The sequence below is a fragment of the Heptranchias perlo genome, chromosome 5 (genome assembly GCF_035084215.1).
Source record: "Heptranchias perlo isolate sHepPer1 chromosome 5, sHepPer1.hap1, whole genome shotgun sequence".
Lineage (NCBI taxonomy): Eukaryota > Metazoa > Chordata > Chondrichthyes > Hexanchiformes > Hexanchidae > Heptranchias > Heptranchias perlo.
In genome coordinates this window covers 58,891,887-58,904,342 of record NC_090329.1, presented here as the reverse complement: position 1 = coordinate 58,904,342, position 12,456 = coordinate 58,891,887, and the positions used below count along the sequence as shown (strand labels likewise).

General features: G+C 40.8%; 1 protein-coding gene across 1 annotated transcript in view; it reads right to left on the bottom strand.

Annotated features, from left to right (window-relative positions):
* The window catches only part of ift172 (intraflagellar transport 172), a 139,442-nt gene that overhangs the window by 104,997 nt on the left and 21,989 nt on the right, over positions 1-12,456 (bottom strand). Inside the window, exons 9-14 of the mRNA XM_067984452.1 lie at positions 10,160-10,283; positions 9,500-9,595; positions 8,835-8,996; positions 8,227-8,280; positions 2,267-2,370; positions 1,720-1,805 (exon numbers count right to left, since the gene is read on the bottom strand). Coding sequence (XP_067840553.1) covers positions 1,720-1,805; positions 2,267-2,370; positions 8,227-8,280; positions 8,835-8,996; positions 9,500-9,595; positions 10,160-10,283 — 626 coding nt within the window. The remainder of the gene's footprint in view (positions 1-1,719; positions 1,806-2,266; positions 2,371-8,226; positions 8,281-8,834; positions 8,997-9,499; positions 9,596-10,159; positions 10,284-12,456) is intronic.

Genomic DNA, 12,456 nt, shown 5'->3' with positions numbered 1-12,456 from the left:
AAGGCTTATTCAATTGGTGTTCATTATAGAAAAGAAGGGAAACCAGATCACTACTCAATTGGGTAAATTTTAAACCGCAAGAACCGGTGGGTTGGGGGCGGGTGGGGAGTAAAAATACACCATTTTCAGAGCGGGACCACATCCCAGCTCCAACACGACTGCTTCTGGGTTAAATCCAGGCAGATTTGTCTGCGTGTGGACAGCAGACACCAGGACGTCCTGCCCCCATTTAAAGCCGGTGGGCCGATACTTAAAAGAGCAACGTACCTCATTGAGATACTTGAGGTACTTAATATTTTGTGTGTTGGAATAATAAAGTAAATTTAACCTTACCTATTCGAGTTTCTCATCGTTTCCCATTCTCATCAGGTGAAGGCAGGCAGGATCCATGAGGTGAGTGCCTTTATTGCACTGCTTGTGAGCCCAGAGGAGCAGGAGCGCTTCTTCCAGGCACAACAAGCTCACCTGGCCGACAGGACCCCCGCGATCAGCCGACCCCCCTCGCGATGGTAGACTCCCATCCACCTCTCTTCCCCCCACCCCCCCACCGATGGTGGACTCCCACCAACCTCCGACTCTTCACCTGACCTCCAGCGACCTCCATTCTTGTTCCTGACCCCCCGATCTGTTCCTCAGCCCCCCGATCTCTTCCCAGCTCCCCGATCTCTTCCTCAGCGATCCCCCGAGCTCCTCCCCAGCACCCCCCGAGCTCCTCCCCAGCACCTCCCGAGCTCCTCCCCAGCACCTCCCGAGCTCCTCCCCAGCACCTCCCGAGCTCCTCCCCAGCACCTCCCGAGCTCCTCCCCAGCACCTCCCGAGCTCCTCCCCAGCCTATGATCCCTCCCTCCAACCCTGGCTGCAGCCTGCTGCAGCAGGCCTTCCTGCCCGACAGCCAGTCAATCAGGCTGGTTATCGGGCCCGAAACCCGGAAGTGCAATTGATGGGCCTCATTAAGCCTCCCACTCGCCTATCGGGTTTCGCACCTGGAAATCTTCCACCCCGCTCCCTTCCTGGCTACAAGTTGAAATTTACCCCATTGTCTTCAAAATGATGAGAGGAATGGTTAATGTAGATTGTGATTTAGACTATGACCATAGACCAAAGAACACAAGTAGCAAATTAAGCAAGACATAAGCAAAACAAAAAACCTGAAGGGTTTTTTTTGAATCTCACCAGAGCAAGTACACAATGTTGATTGACTACTTTTAAAAAAGGTCAAGAACAGGTCGAAAGGTTATGGGTAAAGGTACAGATGATCAAATGTTCCATGAAACATAGTTCCCAAGCTTCTGTAAACATGGATGTGTCATCTGTGAAAGTGTATCAGGCCAGAATTGAACACTGTGGGTTGTAAGGCAAGGCCAGTTCAGTTTTACTTGACTATCGTCAAGAGTCAGGAAGACAGTTTGCAGAGTTTTATCTTCACAGTAGTTTTACCTGTGCTTGGTTGGTTGCCTCCCTCAGAAGACTGATTGAATTAGATAGAATCTATGATAGAGAATAGGCCTGTGGAAACAATGGACCTGATGGGCAAAACAGCCTATCCTTCATACTTTATTTCCATCATTTCAAATACAGGCCATCATTTTATAAAAGCAGTCACGCACTTGGAGGCATATCTCACTAACTTTACTCATCAAAATCAATATGAAATCACTCTGAAATAAAGTGCTGTTGATTAGTTACCATGCCATAAGTTATACTTCATTTAGAACCTACCAATTGCTATTGTCTTGATATCTACCAGATATGCCAATTTCTTATTGTCTTCTACCCCTCTTTGTTTGCGTTCATTTAGGCGAACACTGTCAAATAAAGTAAAAGAGAAAAAAACAATTCATCTCAGTTTTGAACTTTTTCAAAATAAGGTCATACATTCATATCTTCTACAGTCACTACCATTAATAATATCAATTTTATAACATATATTTTCAACATTCAATGGGAATTACCAACTACTAACACTTCAAAGATAAAGCAGCAGTTTCAAATCCTGGAAGTCTGCTTTCCAGGGGAGGCAGAAACAGCAACCTGCTAATCAATAAGGTGGCAGCTGTATCAATTCAGAGCAAGATGGTAAAGAAAAAAAGACAAGATCCCAGCTCATTCACATTTACTTAAAGTTCTGGAGGAGTTAGAAAATCTAATCATTCATTAACTTACTTTCCCAGGTAGAGATACATATTAGTACAAATGAAAGGCTTAGAAAAGTAGTTTAATGAGAGAAAACACAAAGACTGGGGTTAAAAATCTATATAAGTCACACCTGATTAAATGAGGGTTCATGAACTCTGTTCTAACAGATCCCAAAATGTCATTGTTGCCATATTCCACAAGTGTCAATTCACCAGCATTGAAGATCATGCACACCTGTAAGAAAAATGTATTTTAAACATTAACTAGCAAACACTTGTTACACATTTTCTAATGTTTGATGAAAAAATACTGTTTCCTACAACAAAATGTTTTACAAAACACATCTGCTTGAACTTGAGTAAAGTGTTAGTGTGTGCTAGTAGTGTGAATTGATTTCTTTAGCATACTGCATACATAGTTGATAAGACATTGTTGTAAACATATGAGTGTCTAAATTTAACTCTATTACCACGTTTGGTAGGATAAAAGCCAAAGCCCTGATTCTCCAAAATTGGAGCTGAGCTGGCCCATGGTAGAGGCTCATCTACTCTGGCAGTTCAGGCACAGACCGCACTGAATTTTTTGCTAGGAACTGTTCCACATAGAAATGTAGGAACAGCAGTAGGCCATTTAGCCCCTCGAGCCTGTTCTGCTATTCAATAAGATCATGGCTGATCTGTGACCTAACTCCATATACCCACCCCCGAAGCCCAATATCCCTTAATACCTTTGGTTAACAAAAATCTAATCAATCTCTGATTTAAAATTAACAATTAAGCTAGCATCAACTGCTGTTTGCGGAAGAGAGTTCCAAACTTCTACCACCCTTTGCGTGTAGAAGTGTTTCCTAACTTCACTCCTGAAAGTCCTGGCTTTAATTTTTAGATGTTGACCCACTAGTCCTCGACTCCCCAACCAGCAGAAATAGTTTGTCTCTATCTACCTTATCAGTCCCCTTAATATCTTGAAAACTTCGATCAAATCACCCTTAATCTTCTAAATTTCAGGGAATACAACCCTAGTTTGTGTAATCTCTCCTTGTAATTTAACCCTTGAAGACCAGGTATCATTCTAGTAAATCTACGCTGCACTCCCTTCAAGGCCAATATATCCTTCCTAAGGTGTGGTGCCCAGAACTGAACACAGTACTCCAGGTGTGGTCTAACCAGGGCTTTGTATAGCTGTAGCATAACTTCTATCCCCTTGTATTCTAGTCCTCTAGATATAAAGGTCAGCATTCCATTAGCCTTTTTGATTATTTTCTGTATCTGTCCATGATATTTTAATGATCTATGTACATGGACACCGAAGTCTCTTTGGACCTCCACTGTTTCGAGCTTTTACCATTTAGAAAGTACTCTGATCTATCCTTTTTAGGTCCAAAGCGGATGACCTCACACTTGCCTACTTTGAAATCCATTTGCCACAATTTTCCCATTCGCTTAATCTATTAATATCTCTCTGTAATTTTATGCTCCCATCTACACTGCTTACAATGCTGCCTCTCTGTGTCATCCGCAAACTTGGATATGTGGCTTTCTATCCCATCATCTAAGTCGTTAATAAATACAGTGAATAGTTGAGGCCCCAACAGAGATCTCTGTGGGACATCACTAGTCACATCCTGCCAATTTGAGTACCTGCCCATTATCCCTACTCTAAGCCTCCTACTGCTCAGCCAATTTCCTAACCAGGTCAATAATTTGCCCTCAATTCCATGAGCTTCAACTTTAGCTAACAGTCTCTTATGAGGGGCTTTATCAAATGATTTCCCCTGTCCATTACTTTAAACACCTCTTCAAAAAATTCAATCAGGTTCCTCAGGCATGATCTACCCTCCACCTAATTTGAATCGGCTTTTAGCACATGAAAAGCGTTCCCAGAGAGTTAGACTTGCAGCACATGACTGGAGAATCTAAAATCTGGCAAGGCAGCAGCTCAAAAGGCTGCAGCTTTCCATTAAAAGGGAAGTACTGATGGTGGCAGAAAAGTGGACTTAGACTTCACAATGCTAACTTGGAAGCTTACAGTTCAGACAGAGGCTATTCGTCCCATCATCTAAGAACACAAGAAATAGGAGCGGGAGTAGGTCTCACAGCCCCTCGAGCCTGCTCCACCATTCAATAAGATCATGGCTGATCTTCGGCCTCAACTCCACTTTCCCGTCCGATCCCCATATCCCTTGAATCCCTTAGTATCCAAAAATCTATCAATCTCAGTCTTGAATATACTCACCCACTGAGCATCCACAGCCCGAGAGAATTTGTAGAGAATTCCAAAGATTCACAACCCTGAGTGCAGAAATTCCCCCTCATCTCAGTCCTAAATGGCCAACCCCTTATCTTGAGACAATGGCCCCTAGTTCTAGACACTTGAACCAGGGGAAACAGCCTCTCAGCGTCTACACTGTTAAGCCCTCTCAGAATTGTATACGTTTCAATGAGATAACCTCTCATTCTTCTAGACTCCAGACAATATAGGCCCATTCTACTCAATCTCTCCTCATAGGACAACCCTCTCATTCCAGGAATCAATCTAGTGAACCTGATTTGCACCCTCTCTACAGCAAGTATATCCTTCCTTAGGCAAAGAGACCAAAACTGTACACAGTACTCCAAGTGTGGTCTCACCAGAGCCCTATATAATTGCAGCAAGGCTTTCTTACTCTTGTACTCCAACCCCCTTGGAATAAAGGCTAACATATCATGTGCCTTCCTAATTGCTTGCTATACCTGCACGTTAACTTTGTGATTCGTGTACAAGGACATCCAAATCCCTCTGACTACCAACATTTCTTAGTCTCTTACTTTTTAAAAAATATTCTGCTTTTCTAATCTTCCTACCAAAGTGGATAATTTCACATTTCCCCACATTATACTCTGTAACGTTGCCAGCTCTTTGCTAGTGCAATTCAAAACTAATCCCACGGCGCCGCTCTCTTCCCATAGCTTTACATCTTCCTCTGCTTCAAATATTTATCCAATTTTCCCTTCAAAGATGCAATGGTTTAGCAGCAATGCTCTGCGGCAAAGCATTCTATGCTCCAACAGCCCTCTGTGTAAAGAAATTTATCATAGCCTCTCGCCTCACTTTCTTAGTGATAATTTTAAATTGACAATCACTCGTCACTGATTCCCAAACCAGAGAAAATAGTCTTTCCCTAATGTCTCTATCAAAACTCTTCAATATTTTAAAAAACCTTTTTAATGTCTACTCTTGGCCTTTTGCGCTCCAGTGGAAATAGTCCCAGTATCTCAAGTTTCTACTCATAACTAGTTTCCCATTCCTGTCTTCATGTTGGTGAATCTATATTGTACACTTTTTTTTGGCTTTAATGTAATTTATATAATGGGTCACCCCAAACTGCACAAAGTACTCTAAATGTGGCCTAACCAATAGTTTGCATAAATTCGTCATTACTTCTTTAACTCTTGTACTCTGTCGCTATTAATAAAAAGCTAAAATACTATTGGCCTTTTTATAGCTTTATCTACCTGCACATGCATTTTCAGAGAATTATGTATTTGTCTTTCTGTTCCAGCACACACTTCAGTGTCTTTCCTGTAACTGTGTATTCAGAGTCCTTGTTCTTCTTCCACCCAAAACATATTACCACACTATTTGCTAAACCATCTATTTTTGTGATGTCAGCAAAGTTCAAAATTGTGTTCCCTATACCAAGTGACAATCATCTATATACACTGTGAACAAAAGTGGGCCCAGCAATGACCCCGGGGTACACCCTTGCAACCCTTCTCCAATCCAAGCAATTTACCCCTAACTCCTTGTTTCCTGTCCACCAACTAACTTTTCATTTATGCGATTACATTTCTTCTTATACCATTCAGCGACGACGTGTGGGCAACACTGCTCCCTTTGATGCTAAGGAGTTAAAGATCTTGCTGCAGGAGGTGCACAGAATGAGTCTGACCCTATTTGGAGCTGAAACCAGGCAAGCTGCCTGGAAGGAGGTCACCGACTGAATCAATGCAGTCAGCCAGGTCCCTTGTATGTGGCTGCAAATGAAGAAGGTTGCTGGTAGAAGGAAAGGCAGAGGCAAGTGTCCTCCACACTTTTGCATGCACTTCTTGTGAGGCCAGTCAAGCATGACACATAGAATAAGAAAAGATTTAAATAAGGGTGAGAATGCAGATGCCATATAATTGGATTTTTGGTAAAGCTTTTGATAAGGTAACTCATCAAAAAGTATTGCCGAAAATGAGCAAACATGGTATTGACAGCAGTGTGCTGAGATGGGCCGAATTGCAGCTGGATGATAGGAGCCAGGGCTTCTGTGTAATTGGGAGGTATTCTGTATAGGAGTGACTGTGATGACTGATGTCCCACAGAGCTTGGTGTTGAAATTGGTATTCTTTAACATTTTCATAAATGATCTGGAAGAAAGTGCTGGGAGCATCATCTCAACGTTTGCAGATGATGCCAAAATAGCAGGAGTGGTTAATATAGTGGAGAATGGGGACAAACTTACAGGTGGACCTAGACTGTTTGGGGAAGTGAGCAAACAATTGATATAGTTTACTACTGCAACAACAACTTGCATTTAAATTGTGCCTTTAATTTAGGCTACTTAAATGCCAGCAGCAGCCAAAAATAATGGAAAAAAGTAATGGAGGAAAAAAACATTTTCTTTTAAAATGAAAAAATGGCAGACCACCTGGCAAAAATCAACAACTGAATGGGGAAAAATACTGCAAAATGTATTTGTAAAAACAAAAAAAACACTTAAAAGAAATTCAAGCAACAATCTCACTTTATAAATTCTTCTTGCGCAGACCAGGTCTCCTGATTCCTGCTGCACCCATTTAATTTGGGCAAGGTGCATGTTGTGGGTGAAACCTTGCCTGGAGATCTCCCCTCAGATAATGAAGCAGTCCGCATGCAGCAAGACCTGGACAACATCCAGGCTTGGGCTCATAAGTGGCAAGTAACATTCGCACCAGACAAGTGCCAGGCAATGACCATCTCCAACAAGAGAGAGTCTAACCACCTCCCCTAGACATTCAACGGCATTACCATCACCAAATCCCCCACCATCAACATCCTGGGGGTCACCATTGGCCAGAAACTTAACTGGAACAGCCACATAAATACAAAAGCAGGTCAGAAGCTGGGTATTCTGCAGCGAGTGACTCACCTCCTGACTCCTCAAAGCCTTTCCACCATCTACAAGGCACAAGTCAGGAGTGTGATGGAATACTCTCCACTTGCCTGGATGAGTGCAGCTCCAACCACACTCAAGAAGCTCGACACCATCCAGGACAAAGCAGCCCGCTTAATAGGCACTCCATCCACCACCCTAAACATTCACTCCCTTCACCACCGGCGCACTGTGGCTGCAGTGTGTACCATCCACAGGATACACTGCAGCAACTCGCCAAGGCTTCTTCGACAGCACCTCCCAAACCCACGAGCTCTACCACCTAGAAGGACAAGAGCAGCAGGTACATGGGAACACCATCACCTGCACGTTCCCCTCCAAGTCACATACCATCCCGACTTGGAAATATATTGCCGTTCCTTCATCGTCACTGGGTCAAAATCCTGGAACCCCCCTTCCCAACAGCACTGTGGGAGAACCTTCACCACACGGACTGCAGCAGTTCAAGAAGGCGGCTCACCACCACCTTCTCAAGGGCAATTAGGGATAGGCAATGAATGCTGGCCTCGTCAGTGACGCCCATATCCCATGAACGAATAAAAAAAAAAATTCAGCATTGGATCAAATGTAACTTTAGAATCCATGCTGATGAGGTTTGTATATGCCTGAAGTATGGCCCTATTCTGGGCCAAAAACTGAATGTTGGCAAATGCAGCAAGCAGCAAATTTTTCCTTAAATTAGAATTTTCGTTTTTTAAATTAACTTAATCGCTTCATTTTAAACCATATGACACCATGTATTTTGCAGTGGAAAGTGTACATTTCAACTCAACTTTTATAGGAGCTACTTCTTAGCAAAAGCTTACCAAGAATAGCATGTGCCCATGTTTCATTTAGTCAAAGAACAAAAATATATTTTTGTGACCAAACACACTTTTAAAATAACAATATCAAAGTGAGGCAAAACTTACACTTTCATTATCAAAGAAAAGCTTTTCATTTCCACCAGACCCTTGCCAAGCAACCTGAAACAAAGCAGAAGTTATAAACATTTTCACTTGAAATGAGATTATTACCAATTTACTCTATGAGCATTAGACGTGATTTTGCTGTTTGCAGATGTGATAATTCACAAAAAGGTTTTAAAAAAATTAAATTCTCGCCTTGAAATTACAACTTGCAATATTCGTGTGCAAACAGTTAACAGGCTTCTATGAAATTCCTGTTCTAAATAAATAGGTGAATGCCTTCATTGAGAAAGTGGACAGAGGAATTTCATGGGCCATCAGCATGACCTAGGCGCATCCTCTGTCCAAGTCCACACCCCTTGATAGGGCGTTCAGCTCGATACCGGGGTGGAAACAAGAGCATGACAGCCGTCTTAGGCCAGCCTTAGACCCGATGACCCTGAAGAGAAGAAAAAGAACCTAACTTCAATAACAATCTATTCTTGGTGTGCAATTATTACAAGAAGAAAAGGCGAGCAGTGCTGATTGAAAAAGAGGCAATATATCCCTCCAAACTTTAAAACATTTAGTAAATATAACACCCAAGGCAGACCTCTGAATTTGCACAGTACCTCACTAAGTTTGTTGGTGGCTAAGTCTCCTAGAAGCAACGTGTCAGTGGTATGAGCCACCAGGTATCGATCTTTTCCCATGATCTTCACTTCGTCGATTTCATACCCATAGTGAGACTTTAGCACTACTCTGGTACCAGTTGAAAGGTTCCTTACTATAACCTGATTAGAAAAAAATAGGCAGTGATACCTGTCCTGAATTTCTTTTATTCATTTAATTTTATGGAGTGTTAGAAATAAACAGGTGTCTTTACAGGACCAAAGTAACTAATATAATACGTAGTCTGCTTTATACAGTTCATCAGGACATTCAATAAGTTTACAGTCATGATTCATAAGACCTAATGTTTATACCATGTTAGGCAATACTTTAGGATGCAATACTGGAATTAATCACAATCACAAAACCATTGGAAAAAATGGTAATTATTAGGCTGGGCATAAACAAAATTTGCATGAAAAACAAAATATTTCAAAACTAATAAAAATTTCCAAAGACAATGCGTGAGGGGAGGGGACTTGGCTGATTTATTTTGTTATAAATGTCTGAATTTTGTGTTAAAACTATGAGTAATGTATAATTCTTTTCACTATTCATTTATAAATACAAATTCCAAAGCACTATGCCATGAATGGTAAAAGGGAAGCCAATTTTTGCTACCTACCTGACTAAGGCCAACATATGTCATTTCAAATTTGTTCTTGTAAATAGATCTACGCAGACAGCAATCAAACTGTTCCACACCTCCACAAAGAGTGCCCTGTAAATTAAATACATGGGGTGTATAATAGTTTCCTCTTCTGCAAGAAAGCTGGCATGAGATGACAAGAGGTGAGATGAGGAGAGATATTTTTACACAGTGAGTTATGATCTGAAATGCACTGCCTGAAAGGGTGGCGGAAGCAGATTCAACAATACCTTTCAAAAGGGAATTGGATAAATACTTGAAGGGGAAAAATTTGCAGGGCTATGGGGAAAGGACAGGGTAGTGGGATTAATTGGATTGCTCTTTCAAAGAGCCGGCACAGGCACGATGGGTCCAATGGCCTCCTTCTGTGCTGTATCATTCTATGAATCTATGAGTATAAAATGGGAAACACCATTTTACACTCATGTTTATTTTTTTCCACTAAAACAGAAAAATATATCCCATCGTAAATATATCCCATAATAGAAAGTTCAACGTTTTTCTAAACTATCCAGAAGGCAATATGATGCAGGCATTGCATTTATGTTTCATGTATAAAAATAGATATGCTGAAAGCTGTATTTTAAAAGCTCAAGAATAACTTTTGATAAAGCAGATTTTGTTTTGAATACTAACCGCACATAATCTGGAACCATCCTTTTTCCAGGCTAAGGCAGTAATAGTGTAAAGATTTGGGATCTCCTTTGGTCTAGATTCATCCCAGGCACTTCTACGAGGGCTCCAGTTCAGGACTCTGAGCCTGCAAAAAAGCAACCTGATTTAGGTCATTCACTGAAATTAAATTAGCAACTCACAACAATGTCCAAAACATGTAGCAAACTTTCTCCTACTTTAAAAAACACATCTTCATACTAAAATTAATAATGTACAAATGATTAGCAAACCCAGTGTAGTTGTCTCTACTGAATGGAATTGCTGCCTCAATTATGTGCGAGACTACAATGAGAAAAATCCCCAAAATTAGTTTAGTCTGAAAAAGTAATCCAAACATTCTATCCTAAAGTCAGTGGCTCATTCTATTGTCTTGTCCCATAGGCACAGACTAAGCCCTCTGGTAACTTAAGTAACTACCTTGATACAGGAAGCTTGACCATGAGTGCAGGCAGGTAATCAATTGTGGGACCCATCACAGCTGAATTCAATCCTATTCTCACCTAAAATCCATACACTTGCATTTCTAACAAGGAATGATGGATAGCAATCAGGAGCAAAAACCCTGCCCAGTCACTTTCATCCCTCCTTCTCCTGTCCAAGGGCACTAAGGTTAAATGGAATGTTCCACTGAGATATCAGCGAACTGAGCACACCGACAGATTAGAGGTCAAACCCAAGACATTCCTGAACTGCACTGCTTAGTATATTTACTGAGTGAAGGACAATTGTGAAAGATACCTCTTGATATTTCTGTGTCTCAATTCCTCAGTTCAGTTTCAAAGCAACTGCCGTCCCATATCCAGGCTCTCTACTGAATTCCTGCTTTGCCAGGCAACTGACAAGTGGGGACACGGGAACATTCTGTGAAATATCCAATTTCACATATAAACTTTGCATCATAGATGCAGGTTGAAACCAAGAGTATTACCGCCAAAATCAATGCGAACTTTATTGTTTTGAAACAGGGAATATCAATTTATCTGAACTTTTGTGTAATTGGGACTAAATTCAACAACCTGTTGTTTACTTTGTAAATGACTGTGAATAAACCTGTTTGGTACTTTAGTCTGTTACAAGAGTATTTGGTGTGACTGGTATGATTCATCTTCTGATATGATGTGAGTATGTAATACAAATCATGTTATCCAGAGAAAATAAATGGGTCTATTGTTCGCCCAGGGCACACTATCCCAAATCACTTTGCACATAAAGTCTCGCAGCATTTGATAGCAAGTGCAGGTTTGCTAATGGGAGCTGGATTTTGTGTTGCATATGAGAAGAAGTATTACAATTACACAGCTGTACTTCACCAACAGGAAAAATTGCATACGGAGTAATATGAACCATCTCTATAGCAAAAACAATATTTTGTTTAAACTCACTAAAATTCTGTTAATGGAACTATTTAAAACACTTTTTATGTTGAAACTATGGCAGTCAAAAAATGATTGTTTTTTTACTACTATATTTGTTATTGCTAAAAACACTGCTCTACAAAGTTAGGAATTCCTGATAACCTCTAATGATTGAAGTGGTGTTGCTGATTACTACTGATGTTATGAAGTGGAAAAATGGACTTTAAAAAGACTAGAAGTACATTATGAACTTCAATCATTTCAAAACATATTGAAATACTTGTAGTTCAAAAACAGAAAAGGTCAACTATGTACTTCGAATTTCCTTGAAGTTTTAAGTCGGAATTGCTGAAGTCTCAATGAGATCACACCCTTCTGTTTTGCAAAATAGAAATGAATTTGAATGTATAAAGTTGCTCACCACTATGTTTCAAGACAAAGAGACTGTAACAGATAATGTATATATATCATGCACTCACACGCATTTCTTTCAAAATGTTTTACCTTAAAAACACTTTACATTTTTAAATCATACTAAAGAGATCTCCAGATAGTTCAGCCAGATAAGGCAGTGTGTAGTTAAGCAATACAAAAGAATGTCTAAGTCTGTGCTGTGTCTCTCTGTGTTAATCAGGGTTCTATAATTGGCCTCAGTGCCCAGAGTAAAAGGTGGAAAAAGTGTCAGTCCTGCTCCTGATCATTGTTCAGCCATCCCTACCGAAAATGCACATGCGTGGATACCAGGTGAAAATAAGTGAATGTGGCTGTGATGCTGGTCCCCTGGTCAAATCTCACTGTCTAGGTACACACATGAAGAACGCCCACTGGCAAGGTACCAGAGTCAATGCTTTCAGAAAAGGAGGAGGTGAAGGAAAAAATTAGGGAGAAAGGAGGTTAAGAGAA